Here is a 17,564-nt window from a genome sequence, read left to right on the forward strand (position 1 = left end):
CATGGGCCAGAAGCACAAGACAGAAGGCATGGAGTTGAGACCGGTGAGAACTCTCCCTGTGGCCCCAGAGAGTGCGCATCCCCTAAATACCAGTCGCCTTATCTCAGGGGCGTCCAGGCAGCCCTCAGCCCTCCCTCAGCACAGCCCGGATCACTGGTACTCTCTGGAGATGGCCTGTGTCACTCAGGCCGGTTTTGACAGCTCTGCATTGACCAGGACAAGGGGCTTCCAACCCTCCCCATCCCTGACTTCCTCCTGGGCCCTGTGAGCCAGCCCCATGGGGGCCAGCTCGGATGCTGCGGTGGACAATGCCTCCTGCCCGAGGTTGGCCCCGTCACCCCCACCCAATATGCTGGTTGCAGGTGAGGGGCCCCTGCCCAGCCCCCGTCCCGTTCTCTGCTCAGACCCTGGGCTCAGGGTCATCCCTGGTGATGAGGGTGGAGGGAGAAAATGAGATGGGGGCAGTGGTCCAAGGAGATCACCAAGACAAGGGGAGCAAGAGGCCCGGAGATTAAACAGACCCACGCAGGCCAGGCACTGTGGCTCACACCTGTCATCCTAGCACTCTGGGAGGTGGGTGGATTGCTTGAGGCCAAGAGTTTGAGATCAGCCAGGGAAACAAAGTGACACCCGTCTCTACAAATTTTCGAGATGGAGTCTCCTCCCTCTGTTGCCCTACTCGCTGCCTCTGTAGGTAGAGCCCTGGAGATGAAGACCCGTTTCTTTCCCAAGCCTGTAGGCTTCTCCCCAGCAGAACCGCATACCTCACCTCCCACTCCTCTCTCCCTCCAGGTTGCTGCATCTGGAGCTCTGGGTGAGCTACACCCAGGTGAGCCACCACCTCAGACCAGACAACTGCTCTCTCTTCCTCCCAGGGGAGCTCCCAGAGGAGCCCAATGACTAGGCTGCCCTGGCCATCCACTAGCGCACACAAGACCCAGACCCCACGCTCCAAGGAAGGCCACAGTGAGCCCAGACTGGCAGCAGCTGGCCCCATGGACGTCCAACAAGACCAGCATCACTTCCCAAGTAGCAACCCTGAGGGTAGGGCCACCACCTAGCCCGAGTAAGCAGCAGTGGACTTCTCCGTGTGGCTTACAGCAGCTCAGCTGTGTTCCAGAGCCATCCCTGCACTGACCTCAAACCCTGAAGGCCTCCAGACAAGGGCCCAATCCACTACAGCCTGCAGCCTGAGGGGGTTGCACAAGTTCAAGTTTCTCACTTCCTCAGAAACCAAGCCCCTTCCCAACACAGATGATCAACAAGGCCGAAAAAAGGGAAGCCTGCCAACCTCTTGACCACGAGTCCACAGAAGCACCAAATGCGGATAGGAGGAGAGTTCCCTCAACGCCCCTTCCCCTACACGAACCCACTTCCCCTACATGTGAAGACAAACTGGGAACTTGCCCAACATCAACATCACAAACAAGCTTTGAAACTGGCAAATTCTGTGAAGTGCTCCCCAACAAAAAGTCACTAACAGTTCACCTTCCCCAGCAACCAGTCTCAGGCCAGCTCTGCCCCACCTGTCTCTTGCCTGGTGGGGTCAGGGTCCCAGGGCCACAGGCAGGGCAGGCCCTAACCTCCACTTGCTGCTTCCCCTGCCTAGCAACGACTGGCTCCCTCCCGCCCCTATATGCAAACGCCAGCTTACTTGGAATTTCCTTCTGGTTTTGACTGTTTTTCCCAAAATACCATCATCTCTCCCCTGATGACAGAAGTTTCTGGTAAAGATGTGTTCACTACTGTAGAAGAGTAGTACTGAGAGGCCAGGGACCACTATCTGGTAGGCATGCTCCAGAGCCTCCCAGGGAAGGCTGCATGCTCAGAGCAGGGGAGAATCAAGGAGACACCCACACACACCAATTGTAAAGCGCTGATCCTGTTTATTTGGCAGGAAAACTAGACAATCCAGCAGCCCAGGAGGGAAAGGTGGGCTTAATCCTCCTCCTCGTCGTCTCCAGCCCCGGCCCCACCCTGGCCCTTCTTGGCGTTCTTCCTCTTCACGCGGCCCGGGCGGCCACCCCCATACGGAGAGCGCAGGGAGAAGTCGATGTGCTTCTGGGAGTCCAGGCGGACGATGAAGGACGGGATGTTCACCACCTGCTTGCGGACCCTGGAAGAGGCCACAAAGTGAAGTGGACTGGAGGAGACACGGACGCTAGCCCCAGCTCAGGCACCACTCTCTCCTCTTCACCCACCCCGTGAGGCTGCCATGGCCACAGACACCGAGGCACTGTGAGAAGGGTGCTCCTGATCCTATGGGCCTCATGTGAGTCCAGGGTTTCAGGGTATCACCTTAATCCCCAAAAATGCTTCAGGTGAGTTTCTCAACCACATTTTCTAGGAGAAATTCAAAAGTATCCCACCTAAGACCACAAAGCAAATGAGCTGGCCAAATAAGAGCCCAAGTTCCGAGTCTGAAACATCCTGAACCCCATGCCTGACTCTGAGCTGCGTTACCACATGCGGCTGCAATGCCCACAGTAACACAGCAACCCGAGGCTACACTGACACACAAGGCTCTGCCTACGGCTCACAGGGTTAGTGAAGGGCTGGGGCAGAGATTCAACTTCATAAACCAGCCAGGAGACAGCTGAACCCACCACCCAAGCGAGGAGAGGCTGGTTCTCTCCCTCCACTGGGGACACCAAGAGCTGTTACCTGTCCAGCTGCCCACATGCCTGGCAGAGGCCTTCACAAGGTGTACGGCTAGAGCCGCAGTGACCCTTGCGCTGGACTATTGGGGCATGAGGCTGCCCCAGCTCCCTGGTGAGCTGTGTGCAAGGGTGAATCTGCACCCTCTGGGTGAGCCCACACCCATCACTTCCGAGGGCTGCACAGGAGACATTGACAGCAGAGGCTTAGTGAGGGCAGCCACCAGAGGGGCAGGTGGAGGAAGGTTCGGGTGCCCATCAGAGGTGGTACCTGATGTGGCGCTGGCGGATCAGCACGCGAGCATGGTGGATGGACTTGGCCAAGCCCAGCTTGAAGACCTGGGTCTGTAGGCGCCTCTCTAAGAAATCCTCGATCTTCAGGCCCAGGATGTAATCCAGCTTCATCTTGCCCTCATCCAGCACCCCAATGCGGACCAGCCGACGCAGCAGGGCGTTGCCTGGGAAGAGTGGGAGGAAGCACTGATTCAGCCTTCTGACCTCAGGCGTCTTGGGTTCAAATCCTGGCTCCACCTCTTGGTAGCTCCATGTCACGGTGGTGAGGCACAGGTAGTATTAGCACCAGTCACTGTGACCCATATCACTGTCAAAAGCACCCTATGGGCTGGGCGTGGTGGCTCATGCCTGTAATCCCAGCACTTTGGGAGTCTGAGATGGATCACCTGAGGTCGGGAGTTTGAGACCAACCTGGCCAACATGCCGAAACCCTGTCTCCACTAAAAATACAAAAAATTAGCTAGGCTGTTGGCACACTGCCTGTAATCTCAACTATTCAGGAGGCTGAGGAAAGAAAATTGCTTGAACCCTGGAGGCGGAGGTTGCAGTGACCTGAGATGGGGCCACTGCACTCCAGCCTGGGAAACAGAGTGAGATCCTGTCTCACACACACACAAAACCACCCCATGGGTGTCAGGCCATAGTAACCTGCAGGTGACAGAAGGGCAAAATATACCTGCCTCCTCATCTGAGAGTGTAACATCCCTTGCTCCACATTCTTAGCAACAGTAAAGGAAATCATCTCCTTACAAGAACTCAGTCTGCAAAAGACCAAGTGCAGCTGCTATTAAGCTACTATCACCGTTAACAAAGCACAGTGGTTAAGAGTTCATATCCTGAGTCCAGAAAGCTCTTCTGATTAACCAGATGTGAGATTAAATCACATTCCCTATGCCATAAATATCAGCGCCTACACCTTTTAGCGAGAGAAAAGAAATTTCTAACACTAGAATTTTTCCAGCTAAGTACATGTCATTCATTTTACTATTCTGTATGACATTTTCCATTAAAAATATATACAGTATGTATATAACCTAACAACACACTGCATAAAATACCCAACAGATGTCAGCTACTACACCCCAGGCTCAGGACGACTTGCTCCTTACCCTGTCCAAAGCCATGGCTTCTAGCTAATACTCTGGACTCCCCTTGCCCACCTCCCTGGAGGCAAATGCCTTCCTGCAGGACCCCACTCACTGCTATAATCCCTCACACGTTCAGCAAATCAACTGCCCCTTGACACTGGGGTAAACACCTCGAAGTTTTTTCCTTATTATGTGCACTTTTATAATAAAAAGTGCCTCTTACTAGTTATAGCAAACAATTCAAACAAGCTTTAAAAAATAGACCCACATTCATCAGGCACTTCTGATATTCCTGGCACTGTTACCCTCCAAGCAAAGTTTGAAAGAAAGCTAGCTGACTTTGTGAGGACCCAAAGTCTTCCCAACAGGGAGCAGTTACAGGTAGGGAGATAGAATCAAAATGGGAACACCAGCTGTGTACCTTTCCAGCATCCTATGTCATGCTATGGCTTCAATTTTTGTTCTCTTTTTTAATGCTCAACATCAGAGGATTTTTAAACACCTGAATATCAAAATACAAAAACATGTCCAAAAGGCAATGAAAATGAGTTTGGGATCATTTACCTCTTTGGACACTTCATGCCTTTTTGTGTTTACATTAGAAAATGGAAACGTCGGCCGGGCGCGGTGGCTCAAGCCCGTAATCCCAGCACTTTGGGAGGCCGAGACGGGCGGATCATGAGGTCAGGAGATCGAGACCATCCTGGCTAACACGGTGAAACCCCGTCTCTACTAAAAAATACAAACCTAGCCAGGCGAGGTGGCGGGCGCCTGTAGTCCCAGCTACTCGGGAGGCTGAGGCAGGAGAATGGTGTAAACCCGGGAGGCGGAGCTTGCAGTGAGCTGAGATCTGGCCACTGCACTCCAGTCCGGGCGACAGAGCGAGACTCCGCCTCAAAAAAAAAAAAAAGAAAATGGAAACGTCAGCCAGGCACAGTACCTTATGCCTGCCCTATAAACCTAGTATTTTGGGAGGCTGAGGCAGAAGCATCAATTGAGTCCAGAAGTTTGAAACCAGCCTGGGCAACATAGTGAGACCCCATTTGTACCAAAACAAAAAAAAAAAAAAAAGGAAAACTAAATTAGCCAGGCAGGCATGGAGGTACATGGTGGATTGCAGTCCCAGCTACTAGAGCTGAGGATCACTTAAGCACAGGCGGTCCAGGCTGCAGCGAGCCACGACCATGCCACTGTGCTCCAGTCTGGGAGACAAAGTGAGATCATCACCATTAGGCAAAATAAAGCCATGATTTAAAAGAAAGTGTTTCACATTTATTGTCATTTTTCAGATGGAGTTTCCCTCTTGTTGCCCAGGCTGGAGTACAATGGTGATGCCGGCTCACTGCAAACTCTGCTTCTTGGGATTCTCCTGACTCAGCCTAGGATTACAGGCACGCACCACCATGCCCGGCTAATTTTGCATTTTTTTAGTAGAGACTAGGGGGTTTCTCCACGTTGTTCAGGCTGGTCTTGAACTCCCGACCTCAGGTGATCTGCCTGCCTTTGCCTCCTCCCAAAGTGCTGGGATTACAGGCATGAGCCACCGCGCCCAACCCACATTTATTAACCCATCTATCTCCTGAAAAAGAACAGGAGAGTCAACCACAGGCAAAACCTTTAAGCATGAAGACAATAGTTTCCAACAGCACAATAAACCTTACACCTTCAACAAAAGCATGTCCTGCTACTGAGAACTGTTACATGGGCTCCGCTGGGCCAATGCACCAAGAAAATTTAAAATGCTTTTTAAAAATGCAAACCAGGGAGGACCTCAGTGGGAAACAGGTCCTTGTCATACGAGGCAGGTATTACAATGCCTTCATTTCTGATCGGAAAAATGGACATGATTCCTACATTTATTCACAGTTGTGCTGAGGGCGGAGTTCCTGTTTTTTGTTTGTTTGTTTGTTTTGAAATGGAGTCTCGCTGTCACCCAAGCTGGAGTGCAGTGCCATGGATTCCATCTCCCAGGTTCGATCAATTCTCCTGCCTCAGCCTCCCGAGTAGCTGGGATTACAGGACCACCACCAGGCCCGGCTAATTTTTGTATTTTCAGTAGAGATGGAATTTCACCATGTTGGCCAGGCTAGTCTCCAACTCCTGACCTCAAGTGATCGGACCACCACGGTCTCCCAAAGTGCTGGGATTACAGGCATGAGCCACCGCGCCTGGCCTTTATCTGTTGGTTAACTGCCAGCCAAATGTTAGCGGCTGTTCAGTCTTTTAACAGACGAGACTCAGAATCTCGCCAGTCACACGTTAGTGGGAAAGGCTGGATCTGAATCAAGGCAGGATTACACCAAAGAGCAAACATCCAAGCTCCTCCTTCCTGTCCCTGGCTAGCTAGAGGGTTTCATTTACTAGAAAGTATACTTACCTGAACAGCTGTCTACCCCTTGGGAATTTTCACTTCTGCCTTGGAAAACCACAAACATCCCTCAGACACCTGCACCGCTTTCTCACATGACTAAGTTTCACTGCAATTAGGCTCTACATTCAGAAAGTCCTCCCTAAAACCTGAGCCAGCTGTAGCCCACTCCCCACAGGACTCTGGAATAAACTCCCACCCAGTATCAGTATCCACGGGGGAGGGATTTCCAGCACTTTCATGAGATTGTCAACGGGGTCTACAAACTGACAAAAAGAATGAAAAGGTCAGGTGCGGTGGCTTACACCTGTAACCCCAGGACTATTTAAGACTGAGGTGGAAGGATCACTTGAGGCCAGGAGTTGGAAACTATCCTGGGCAACATTGCAAGATCCTGTGCCTATTTTAAAGAAAAAAAAAAAAAAAGCTTCTAACATCTGCAAGCCGGGGTCAAACTGCGATAATCTGCGGCTAAGCATGCTCCAGGACTTTCTCAATGCCTAATCTGGATGGCCACTCTCATGCCTCACAGTCAGGGCTCAGGTGCAGAGACTGCTTTTCACCACAAAGCATGGCCACCCAAACTCAGGCAAAGGCAGCACCTCAGCATATACTAATGACAATCCTGGCCATGCCAATCTGCTGTAGAAAGCACTCCAATAACACCGCATCTCAGAGTAGATTTTAAAACAAAATGCTTAAGATGATCAATTTTCATGTTAATGTCTGTTCCACCACAATTAGTAAAGTAAGCCTAAGTCTATATGATCTGCATGCCCTTCTAAAGTCATCACCTGAAATGCTGTTCCCTGAGACATTTTACAGATTCTCTCCTGTTCAGGCCTTTGCTCAATGCCATCTACATGTCCTTAGCCAGCTTAATAAAGCAAGCACCAGCCTGGGCAACATGGTGAAACCCCATCTTTACTAATAATACAAAATTAGCCGGGCATGGTGGCGCATTAGCCTGTGATCCCAGCTACTTGGGAGGCTGAGACTGGAAAATCGCTTGAACCCAGGAGGTGGAGTTTGCAGTGAGTGGAGATTGCACTAACTGCACTCCAGCCTGGGCAACTGAGCGAGACTCCGTATCAAAAGTAAAATTAGCCGGGCGTGGTGGTGTGTGCCTGTCTGTAGTACCAGCTACTTGGGAGACTGAGATAGGAGAATTGTTTGAACCCAGGAGGCGGGGGTTGCAGTAAGCCGAAATTGCGCCACTGCACTCCAGCCTGGGCGACAAAGCAAGACTCTGTCTCAAAAAAATAAATAAAACAAGAAAAAATATAACTAAAAAAAATAAAGCAAGCAAATGTGCAAACCCTGTTATCACCATCACTTATTCCAGAAATTCCACTTCACAGTCTACTCTCACCACTAGCAAACAGGCCACATAAGCAGAACTGTTTTGAGACATCATATAAAGATACAGACAGATGCCCAAATGTGCCAGCCTATCTTTAGCTCTGGTCATTACTAAACTGAAGGCCCAGTAACTGGGCAAAAAACCACACGCTTAAGAAACAAGGCAAAGACTTTGATCCAGTTCCACTTTTCCTACTCCACAAGTGCCATTAAAACCGTAAGTTAAAAGGCTGGCTCCATTTGTCCAACGACACAACTCATCACTGGAACCGAGGCGGCAGAACGCAGAATGACCCTCACAAGCCCTGCGCCCCATCGCTCTGCTGTGGACTCCCATACGTACCTTCGAACAGACGTCGTGGGTCCTTCTCATCAAGCGTCAGCAGTTCCCGGGCGGCCTTGCGGATCTTGGCCAGGGTAAATTTGACCCTCCAGACCTCACGTTTGTTCCGGAGCCCATACTCGCCTGGTGGGGAGAAGGGAGTGGACAAGTGTCGTCCCACGTACTGGTACAAAAACTAGGCTCGCAGCTTTGGACACACAAAACCTTCCTAAACCCCGAAGAATACCAAATTTAGGGGGCCGACTAGATCAAGCACGTGGGCGCCTTCATCCACGTGCTACCCGCCTCCCGGAAGCCGAACCACTTCCCGGAAGCCTTGGCCACTCACCGATCAGCTTCAGCTCTTGGTCGAGACGAGATTTCTCAAAGGGCCTCCGCGGGGTCACGTAAGTTTTGCGACAAACCCAGCTCCGGGCCACCGGCATGTTGGCTCCGCTTACCCGTCTGCGCCTGCGCGGGAGGGAACCGTGAGCCTAAGAGCTCCAGGCGGCGCCTGCGGAGTCCCACAACTACGTCAAAACCTTGCGGCGCCCGAATTGGATCTCGCGAGAATAACCTCCAAAGCTCTCATCGCCAGTATCCGCCCCCACTACCGTACTGCACTCCCGTTCAACCACCCTACTCCAATCCCTAACGCCTTTAGCTTACTCATGGAAATTCGCAAAGCCTGCGCGACCATCCAACCCAAACCGTAGCGAAAAACCACATCACCACAACTCACCTAGGCGCAAGACCCGGCCACTGTGAAAGAGGCGCGCAAGCGACAAGGCTACGCTCTTATAGTAACGCCGGCGTCTCGTGACGCCATCACGCACCAGGCATGTCTGAGCCAATCAGAAGAGGCGTTGGCTGGCTGGGAAGCAGTAGAGACATGAGGCTGGGCTAGAGCGGCGTGCTAACCTGGGAGGACTACGTTTCTTCCGGGCAAGGAGTGGAAACCTGAGAAGCGGGGAGAACCATCCTTCTCCGTCCCTGGACGGTGGTATTTCTCTTTCTTTCTGAGACAGGGTCTCGCTCCGTAGCCCAAGCTGGAGTGCAGTGTTGTGATCTCGGTTCACTGCTGCCCCGACCAACCTCTCGGGCTTGAGCGATTCCCCCACCTCCTCCCCAGTAGCTGGGATTACAAGCACATGCCACGAGCCCGGGTAACTTTTTTTTTTTTTTTGGTACAGTCGGCGTCTTGCCATGTTGCCCAGTCTGGTCTTGAACTCCTGGCCTCGAGAGAGCCTCCCGCCTTGGCCCCCCAAAGTGCTGGAATTACAGGCATGAGCCACCGCGCCCAGCCGAGATTATTTCTGTCGCTAACAATAATGTGGCATTATGGAACGCTTTCTATGTGCCACATACTGTTCTAAGAATTTTAAATATATTTACTCAATCTTCAATACATACTTACGGAGCACTCTCGGAGAATTTGCCCTCCCCCATGGTACTATTATCAATACCCACTTAAGGAGTATTAATACTATTATCAGTAATTTATTTTTATTTATTTTTGAGACGGAGTTTCCCTCTTGTCACCCAGGCTAGAGTGCAGTGGCGCGATCTCGGCTCACTGCAACCTCCGCTTCCCGGGTTCAATCGATTCTCGTGCCCCGAGTAGCTGGGACTACAGGCGCCCACCACCATGCCCGGCTAATTTTTTTGTTTTTAGTAGAGACGGGGTTTCGAACGCCCGGTCTCAAACGCCTGACTTCAAATGATCCACCCGCCTCAGCCCCCTAAAGTGCTGGGATTACAGGTGTGAACCACCGCGCCTGACCCAGAGTTCTCTTTTTATATATAATCTGGTTATTGTCCGTTTGCATACCCATCTGTCCACACCGGATGCGATGGTCTGTCTCTACAGCTCCTGTTCTTCAGTTCTCTTCCCTACGCTGCTGCCTCGGCAGTCAGTATCTCCTCAGGAAGCAGTCCTACCCACCCCTTTCTCTTCCACGGCATCCACACCATTCGAATGCCTGGATTCAAACACCGTGTCACCACTTGCTAGTTGCAGTGCCTTCGACAAGTTTCTCAATCAATCTGTGCCTCAGCGTCCTCCTCTGTAAAACGGGGAATGATGGTAGTGCCTACCTCATAGGCTTATTTGTGAGGATTAAGTGAGAGAGTCTATCCAGTGTTTAGGAAAGTGTCTGGCATAAATAAAGCGCCTAGTGATAGCTATCATCATCATTATTGTCATCTGCATTGTACTTCCATATCTTACCAACTACCTTGTTCAGTTTTATGGGGTTTTGTTTGTTTTGAGACGGGGTTTTGCCATATTGCCCAGGCTGGTCTTGAACTCCTGGACTCAAGTGATCCACTCGCCTCAGCCTCCCCAAGTGCTGGGATTACAGGTGTGAGCCACCATGCCCGGCCAAATTTTATGCATTTTTGTATCTTGAACATGCGTGTATTATTCTGTAACTAGAAACAAATGCCAATCACCTGGTGAATGGATAAAGAAAATGCAGTTATGTCCATAAATGGAATATTCAGCAGTGAAGAGGAACAAAGCTGGCCGGGGGGGCGGTGGCTCATGCCTATAATCCTATAATCTGGGAGGTTGAGGTGGGTGGATTGCCTGAGCTCAGGCGTTCGAGCCTGGGCAATTATGATGAAACCCTGTCTCTACTAAAATACAAAAAATTAGCCTGACACCGTGGCCGGCGCCTGTAATCCCAGGTACTTGGGAGGCTGAGGTGGGAGAATCGCTTGAACCTAGGAGGCAGAGGCTGCAGTGGGCCGAGATTGTGCTACTGCACTCCAGCCTGGGCAACGGAGCAGGACTCTGTCTCAAAAACAAATAATAATAATAATAAGCAAGGAAGAGGATGCACATGGTCAGTTCATGAGGAAGCTGCAAAGTGGGACCTTTGGGTTTCACTCAGATGGAAAACTCCAGGCGAGTTTTAGAGCTGTGACATGGTCTGACTTAACTTTTAATACGATGATTCTGGCTGCTGTTGAAAACAGACAATAGAGGGGCAAGAATAGCAGGCAGGGCATGAGTTAGGAAGCTATCAAGATCAAATGAGCCTTGGTTCGGTTTTTCTAAGATGCTGGCAGTGAAGATGGAGGGTGGGGCCAAACTGTGGATCCACAGTGCTTTGAACATGGCACCTATAGAATTTGTTGACTGACAACATGTGGGGACACCAGTCACAAAAGTTTTTTTGTTTTTAAATAGAGACGAGACGAGGTCTCACTATGTTCAGCCCAGGCCGGTCTCAAACTCCTGAGCTCAACTGATCTTCCCACCTTGGCCTCCCAAAGTGCTAGGATTACAGGTCTGAGGCACCACACCCAGCCACAAGAGTTTTAAATGGGGAACATTTCAGAGGGGAGACTCGTGACAGAGGTAATGAGACTTCTGAGGACTTTGTTGTAGACAGGAGAAAGGGTAGAGAATAGACATACAAAGCCACTTATGAAGCAGCACAAAGAAGAGAGTATTGGCCAGGCAGGGGTTACTGTCTTTTTTTCTTTTTGAGATGGAGTTTAGCTCTTGTTGCCGAGGCTGGAGTACAGTGGCACGATCTTGGCTCACTGCAACCTCTGCCTCCTGGGTTCAAGTGATTCTCCTGCCTTAGGCTCCTGAGTAGCTAGGAGTACAGGTGTGCACCACCACGCCCAGCTAATTTTTCTTTGTATTTTTAGTAGAGATGGGATTTCACCATGTTGGCCAGGCTGGTCTCAAATTCCTGACCTCAGGTGATCTGCCTACCACAGCCTCCCAAAGTGCTGGGATTACAGGTGTGAGCCACCACGCCTGGCCCAGTATCATATTTTAAATTAATCTAAACTTAAAGGAAATTGAGATTCTATGAGTCTGTTTACTGGGAATGGCAAGAAAGAGGGGAGATGGGAGTCTCTCTAAACCGATTCTGGTTCTAGAGGCTGCTCAAGTCACACAAAAAAGAGAAAGCATGAAACATGGGGGAAGAAATTGAAGAACTAGAGGTGGAGACTTTCAGCCCCAGAACTTTACCATGTGAATGTCTTTTTTGTTTGTTTTTGCTTTTTTGAGACAGAGTCTAGCTCTGTCGCCCAGAATGGAGTTCAGTGGCACGATCTCGGCTCACTGCAACCTCTGCCTCCTGAGTTCAAGCAATTCTCCTGCCTCAGCCTCCCAAGTAGCTAGGATTACAGGCACCCGCCACCCCGCCCCAGTTAATTTTTGCGTTTTTAGTAGAGGCGGGGTTTCACCATGTTGGCCAGGATGGTGTCAAACTCCTGACCTCGTGATCTGCCCGCCTCGGCCTCCCAAAGTGCTGGGATTGTAAGCCCCTGCGCCTGGCCTCACCATGTGAATGTATTACACTGACAAAATAAATGTGACAAAATAAAACTGCATATTGATAAGATAAAGGTGTAATCATTGGAATAGTGGTAGTGTTCTAGTACTTTCTTAAGCAAAACCATGGATAAATGATTTTGTAAGTGCACATTTTATACATATACATGTGTTTTAGCTTTTATAAAAATTGCAGAATATAACAAATCCAAAAAAAGAGTCTAAAATATAAATGTATAGTATCAAAAAAATTCTCAATCACTACCCAGGCCATGAAAAAGCAGAATGCCTTCCAGAGTCCTTCCTGACACTCTCCCCATACTCTGAACTCCTAAAATTACAATACTCATTTCCTTTCATGATATATATACACACACACGTACATATATACACATGTACGTGTGTATATTTACATATACACACACATATATATACATACAGATTTTTGAGACAGGATCTTGCTCTGTCTCCCAGGCTGGAGTGCAGTGGTGCAATCACAGCTCACAGCAGCCTCAACTTCCCAGGCTCAAGGGATCCCTAATTTTTTTAAAATTATTTTGTGGAGATGGGTATTACAGTGTTGCCAGAGCTGGTCTCAAACTCCTGGACTCAAGCGATCCTCCTGCCTTGGCCTCCAAAAGTTCTGTGGGATTACAGGTGTGGGCCATCATGCCCGGACTCTATTTTTATTTATAACCTTTGTATGCATCTGGGAAATTTTGTAGAAATCTTTTCAAAAGGAAGTTTAGTGCGGTAGAAAGAGTGCAGATTTAGGAGTGAGAAAAACCAATTTTGAAAGGCCAGGCCTGCTATTTACTGTGTGACTCTGGGCAAGTCATTCCCCCTCCTCCAGGCCTTTTTCTCATCTGTATATGCAGATGAGACTATCCACTGGTTCCAGGTTTGTCATAAACATTCAAATCATGAACATTTATATAACAAGTTTATTGAGATCTCCTGAGACTTACACCCTGTAGAAAACAGATGAATCAAACCCAGGCCCCATTCTCAGGAAGCTCACAGTGTGAAAAGAGGTAACTACAAAAACACAGCCAATAAGTGCTTTGAAACAAGGAAGAACATAAAAAGGATGTAGTGTTCGAAAACCTGGAATCAAAAACTAACCACAGAGAAAGGTAGGAGGATGTTCTAGACTCCCAGAGAAGAGCTGGGGAACATCTAGAAAGGCTCTTGCTGCAGACACAGCCATGTCCCCCTAGGTCCTGGAGTTCACTGCAGGCTGGCCCATTGCAGGGAGGTGTAGACCACCTTACCATCAGGCTGTGGAGAACAGAGGAGCAGGGTCTTTCTGACGCTAGTTCCAAGGCGCCCAGCAGCAACCAGGTCCTGGAGTGGGATGGGGTCCTCCGGGGCCCAGCACTGAGCGATGTAGTGGGCATGGAAGCGGAGGGGGTCACCTGGGGGAGGGAGAGAAGCACTGAAGCAGTGATCAGTGGCAGAGGGCTGGATGCCACTGGGAGAAGATTTGAGATCATTTCAGCAATCACTATGGATACTCTAAAACAGATGCTCTTGGACCCAACTATTCTGCTCTAGACTTTTTTTTTTTTTTTTTTGAGACGAAGTCTCGCTCTTGTTCCCCAGGCTGGAGTGCAATGGCACGATCTCAGCTCACTGCAACCTCTGCCCCCTGGGTTCAAGTGATTCTCCTGCCTCAGCCTCCCGAGTAGCTGGAAATACAGGCGCCTACCCACCACGTCCAGCTAGTTTTAGTATTTTTAGTAGAGACGGGGTTTCACCATGTTGGCCAGGCTGGTCTCAAACTCTTGACCTCAGGTGATCCACCTGTCTCAGCCTCCCAAAGTCCTGGGATTATGGGCGTGAGCCATGGCACCCAGCCTGATATCTAACTACTTCTTTTTTTTTTTTTTTTTGAGATGGAGTCTCGCTGTGTCGCCCAGGCTGGAGTGCAGTGGCCGGATCTCAGCTCACTGCAAGCTCCGCCTCCCAGGTTCACGCCATTCTCCTGCCTCAGCCTCCCGAGTAGCTGGGACTACAGGCGCCCGCCACCTTGCCCGGCTAGTTTTTTGTATTTTTTTAGTAGAGACGGGGTTTCACCGCATTAACCAGGATGGTCTCGATCTCCTGACCTCATGATCCACCCGTCTCGGCCTCCCAAAGTGCTGAGATTACAGGCTTGAGTCACCGCGCCCGGTCTAACTACTTCTAAGCGAATCTTCTGGATCACAGTAAACATTTAATAAAACTTGCTAAACTGCTTTCCCAATGAGTTCAGGAGCTCCAAAATGTTTCCTGTCCGTCTATGAATTTCAGAGGCTAAGAGAAAGTGAGACCAAAAAAATGCAGCTGGGCCTGTAATCCCAGCACTTTGGGAGGCCGAGGTGGGACGACTGCTTGAGCCCAGGAAACGGGACCAGCCTGAGCAACAATAGAGACCCCATCTCTATTAAGACAAAAACAAAGGGAAAAAAAAAACGCAGAATACATTGGGATCGTATGGAAAGGCACAGCAACCAGAGGCCCCAACCCAAACTCACCAGGATAGACCAGGAAGTCACCTCCGAACTTGCCAGCCGCACTGAGGAAGAAGCCTCTCTCCCACAGGTCTCTGTAAATGCTGTAGCGCAGCTCATGGGCAGGGCGGCCGGCGTGGGGCCAGTCTTTAGACTGAACACGCCAGTCCAGGGGCTTGGCCTTGACAGGTCGAGGCCTGGCAGTGGCCAGCTGGACAAGGAGAGCAGATCTGGGCAAGGGGGCTACCCCATTTGAGGGTTCTGCTTGGGAAGAGGAGGGGCCTGGTGGGGAGTACAGAGAAGAGTTTGGTATTAATCCAAGGGGCAAAGTCCTCACCCTCAGGGAGACCCAGGCACTGGATTCCCAGCTAAAATTTCCAAAAGATCTCTCATTTCCTTCCCGTGGTTCCTGGACTCCACCTCCCATACTCACCGGCTTCCTCCTGCTCTCCCGAAGCCTGGCCATTACTGGTCTCGTTCTCTTTGGCAGCCTGGCTCGAGCCAGCCTCCTGGCTCGAGCTGGCCCCTGAAGCCTGTTCTAGTTTCTGCTTCTTGGCAGCCTGGCCCTCCGTAATCTTCTCCAGGAGCTCCTGACGACGGGTCTCCCGGGCCTCAGCTGCCAAGGCGCTCTGCTCCTGGAAGCTCTCCTCTTGCTGGCGCTTGAAGGATGTCAGGGCCTGAGAAGCACACGTCGCTGGAACCTCCAAGCTTACGGTCCCTTCGGAAGCCAGGAATCCTGACTCCCAGGCCCGGCTCCCACCGAACCCAGGGGTTCCAGCCCCGCCCCCTTATGATCCCACCAGGGATCCTGCCAAGGTGCTCTGCTCCTGGAAGTTCTCCTCTTGCTGGTGCTTGAAGGCTGTCAGGGCCTGAGAAGCACACGTCGCTGGAACCTCCAAGCTTATGGTCCCTTCGGAAACCAGGAATCCTGACTCCCAAGTCCCGCTCCCACCGAACCCAGGAGTTCGAGCCCCGCCCCCTTACCAGGCTGTGATGCTGAGGGTCTGGGCGCGGGGCGCTAACCAGAGTCACGGCGCCGATCTCCGCCAAGAGCCGCGCCTCTTCGGGCATCAGCAGCAGCGGGAGGCCCAGGCGCGAGTTCTGGCGGGGCCCGCGGGGCAGGGCGCCTACCGTGCGGCCCCCCACACCCAGGCGCTCCCGGAGGGCCTGCACCGCCTCGGCTCCCCACACCAGGGAGCGACCGTTCGCCACCTCCACCACTAGCATCCTCCTGCGGGAGCCGGGAAGCAAAGCAGTTACCGAAACGGCTGCGCGCCGCGGGCCGCCGGAGCGCAACCAAAGCCTCCGGGATCTTGGCGAAGCCCCGCCCCTAGGTCTCAGGGGGCGGGGCCTCGCTCAGCCGCCGTTCACCACCTGCTGGGCCGGAGCGCCAGGCCCCACCCCAGGGCGATCCCGCCAGGCCCCGCGGCCGCTGGAGACGGACCCGCGGCCCTCGCCCCTCGCGCGCCCCCGGGGCCCTCCCTGCTCTACCCTTGTGACCCTGCAGTCGGCACCCGCTTTGTGCCCACACTGCCGTACCTACCATTGTGCCTTGGAGCCTCAAAAACAAACCTTCCCAAGAGCGGCGACACGCCCCCTTACAAAGGTCCATTTTGGCACCACCCTCTTGCAAAGTGGGTGTCCCCCTTCGGGTGCTCCCATCAGGGGTCAGAAGCTCTCGAGGCTAAGGCACTGCCAAGGCCACACCCACTTCGGGACGCTCCGGCCTTGGCTCCTCCTCTTTCCGAACCACTGTGATTCGGCTTTCGGGCCTACAAGCTCTCAGACTCAAAACTCTGCCCCCTTCCGAGCACAAAAAGTGCGGCGGTCGGGCGTCCTTGGCTTCACCGAATCCGCAGCCCCGCCCCATTCTCGAACGCGAGCAATTTGGCGTTCGAGTGTTCTCGGTTCGGCCGAATCCGTAGCCCCGCCTCCTCCCGGACGCCTGAGGTTCGGCGTTCGGGCGTCATCGGCTCCCGGCACTCCCGCAGGGTGTGGCCCCGCCCCCTCCGAGCGCCAGCGCACCCCCCATGGGGAGCTCCCGCCCGGCGACCGAACCCCATAGCCGAAAGTCCCGCCCCCTGGACACCCGCCGTCCACTCTCCGCTCGGGCGGTCTCACCCCACTTGGGAGCGCTCAATCCGCCTCCTTGCTTCCCTTCAGAATGTCCCACTGTCCACCAACAGAACCAGCGAGTCACCTCATAAACACTAACTCGCAGTCGAGGCGGAGCCACCCACTACGCACCGCGCCACGCGCTCCTTCCTCCACCCGCTCTTGCCGACCCTCTCGTCAACTTCGTCATCCCGCCCCGTCAGCGCTGGGGGAAGTCAGGACCCGCCCCTCGCAGGCCCGAAGCCCCGCCCTCCTTCCGCGGTGACCACCTTGGCCACGCCCCACCGAGCGCACCGCCCTCTGCTGCTTCCTCTCCTCAGCTTGGGAACTTGAGGCTCGTCACCCTGGCCCGGTCCGCTTGGCGCACGCCGGCCCTCGGGGTTCCGCCCCTTTGAGGGCAAGCCGCTTTCGCCCCGCCCCCTGGTAAATCCTCATCGGTATCTGGCGAACCTGTTGACTCCGCCTAATATCCTAGCGTCCCTTGTACCCAACTATCTACGAAGTAAACCGAAGCGTATGGCCCCACCGACATCCGGCCGAGTCTGTGGTCCCGCCCACAT

General features: G+C 52.3%; 2 protein-coding genes across 10 annotated transcripts; both read right to left on the reverse strand.

Moving 5' to 3' along the window:
• Nucleotides 1-1,866: 1,866 nt before the first annotated feature.
• RPS9 (ribosomal protein S9) lies at nt 1,867-9,165 on the reverse strand. 2 transcript variants are annotated; one of them, XM_010380674.2, is made up of 5 exons: nt 8,834-9,165; nt 8,441-8,562; nt 8,113-8,235; nt 2,929-3,115; nt 1,867-2,116 (listed from the first exon to the last, which is right to left on the reverse strand). In XM_010380674.2, the coding sequence occupies exons 2-5, from the start codon at nt 8,535-8,537 to the stop codon at nt 1,939-1,941; spliced, it is 585 nt and encodes a 194-aa protein (XP_010378976.1). In that variant the 5' UTR covers nt 8,538-8,562; nt 8,834-9,165; the 3' UTR covers nt 1,867-1,938. The 2 variants fall into 2 exon arrangements, with proteins under 2 accessions (XP_010378976.1, XP_010378977.1); XM_010380675.2 differs by having other exon boundaries at nt 8,441-8,605.
• A 3,291-nt stretch (nt 9,166-12,456) lies between these two features.
• On the reverse strand, nt 12,457-17,518 carry TSEN34 (tRNA splicing endonuclease subunit 34). Of its 8 annotated transcripts, XM_010380676.2 has the most exons (6): nt 17,090-17,203; nt 15,874-16,120; nt 15,323-15,566; nt 14,914-15,171; nt 13,669-13,812; nt 12,457-13,365 (listed from the first exon to the last, which is right to left on the reverse strand). In XM_010380676.2, the coding sequence occupies exons 1-6, from the start codon at nt 17,092-17,094 to the stop codon at nt 13,316-13,318; spliced, it is 948 nt and encodes a 315-aa protein (XP_010378978.1). In that variant the 5' UTR covers nt 17,095-17,203; the 3' UTR covers nt 12,457-13,315. The 8 variants fall into 8 exon arrangements, with proteins under 8 accessions (XP_010378978.1, XP_010378983.1, XP_010378986.1 ...); XM_010380681.2 differs by lacking the exon at nt 17,090-17,203 and adding an exon at nt 17,299-17,518 and having other exon boundaries at nt 13,321-13,812; XM_010380684.2 differs by lacking the exon at nt 17,090-17,203 and adding an exon at nt 17,274-17,430 and having other exon boundaries at nt 13,321-13,812.
• Between the last annotated feature and the right edge of the window lie 46 nt (nt 17,519-17,564).

The sequence above is a fragment of the Rhinopithecus roxellana genome, unplaced genomic scaffold (assembly GCF_007565055.1).
Source record: "Rhinopithecus roxellana isolate Shanxi Qingling unplaced genomic scaffold, ASM756505v1 contig3976, whole genome shotgun sequence".
NCBI lineage: Eukaryota > Metazoa > Chordata > Mammalia > Primates > Cercopithecidae > Rhinopithecus > Rhinopithecus roxellana.

What these genes read in the sequence shown, in the direction of transcription:
- RPS9 (XM_010380674.2), bottom strand. Translation starts at nt 8,537, where the DNA reads ATGCCGGTGGCCCGGAGCTGGGTTTGTCGCAAAACTTACGTGACCCCG. An exon ending in CCAAGAGCTGAAGCTGATCG is followed by an intron (nt 8,236 to 8,440) that starts GTGAGTGGCCAA and finishes TCTCCCCACCAG; the next exon opens with GCGAGTATGGGCTCCGGAAC. An exon ending in ATCCGCCAGCGCCACATCAG is followed by an intron (nt 2,117 to 2,928) that starts GTACCACCTCTG and finishes GGCCTCTTCCAG; the next exon opens with GGTCCGCAAGCAGGTGGTGA.
- TSEN34 (XM_010380676.2), bottom strand. An exon ending in GGGAGAGCAGGAGGAAGCCG is followed by an intron (nt 15,172 to 15,322) that starts GTGAGTATGGGA and finishes ACTCCCCACCAG; the next exon opens with GCCCCTCCTCTTCCCAAGCA. An exon ending in TGACTTCCTGGTCTATCCTG is followed by an intron (nt 13,813 to 14,913) that starts GTGAGTTTGGGT and finishes TCCCTCCCCCAG; the next exon opens with GTGACCCCCTCCGCTTCCAT.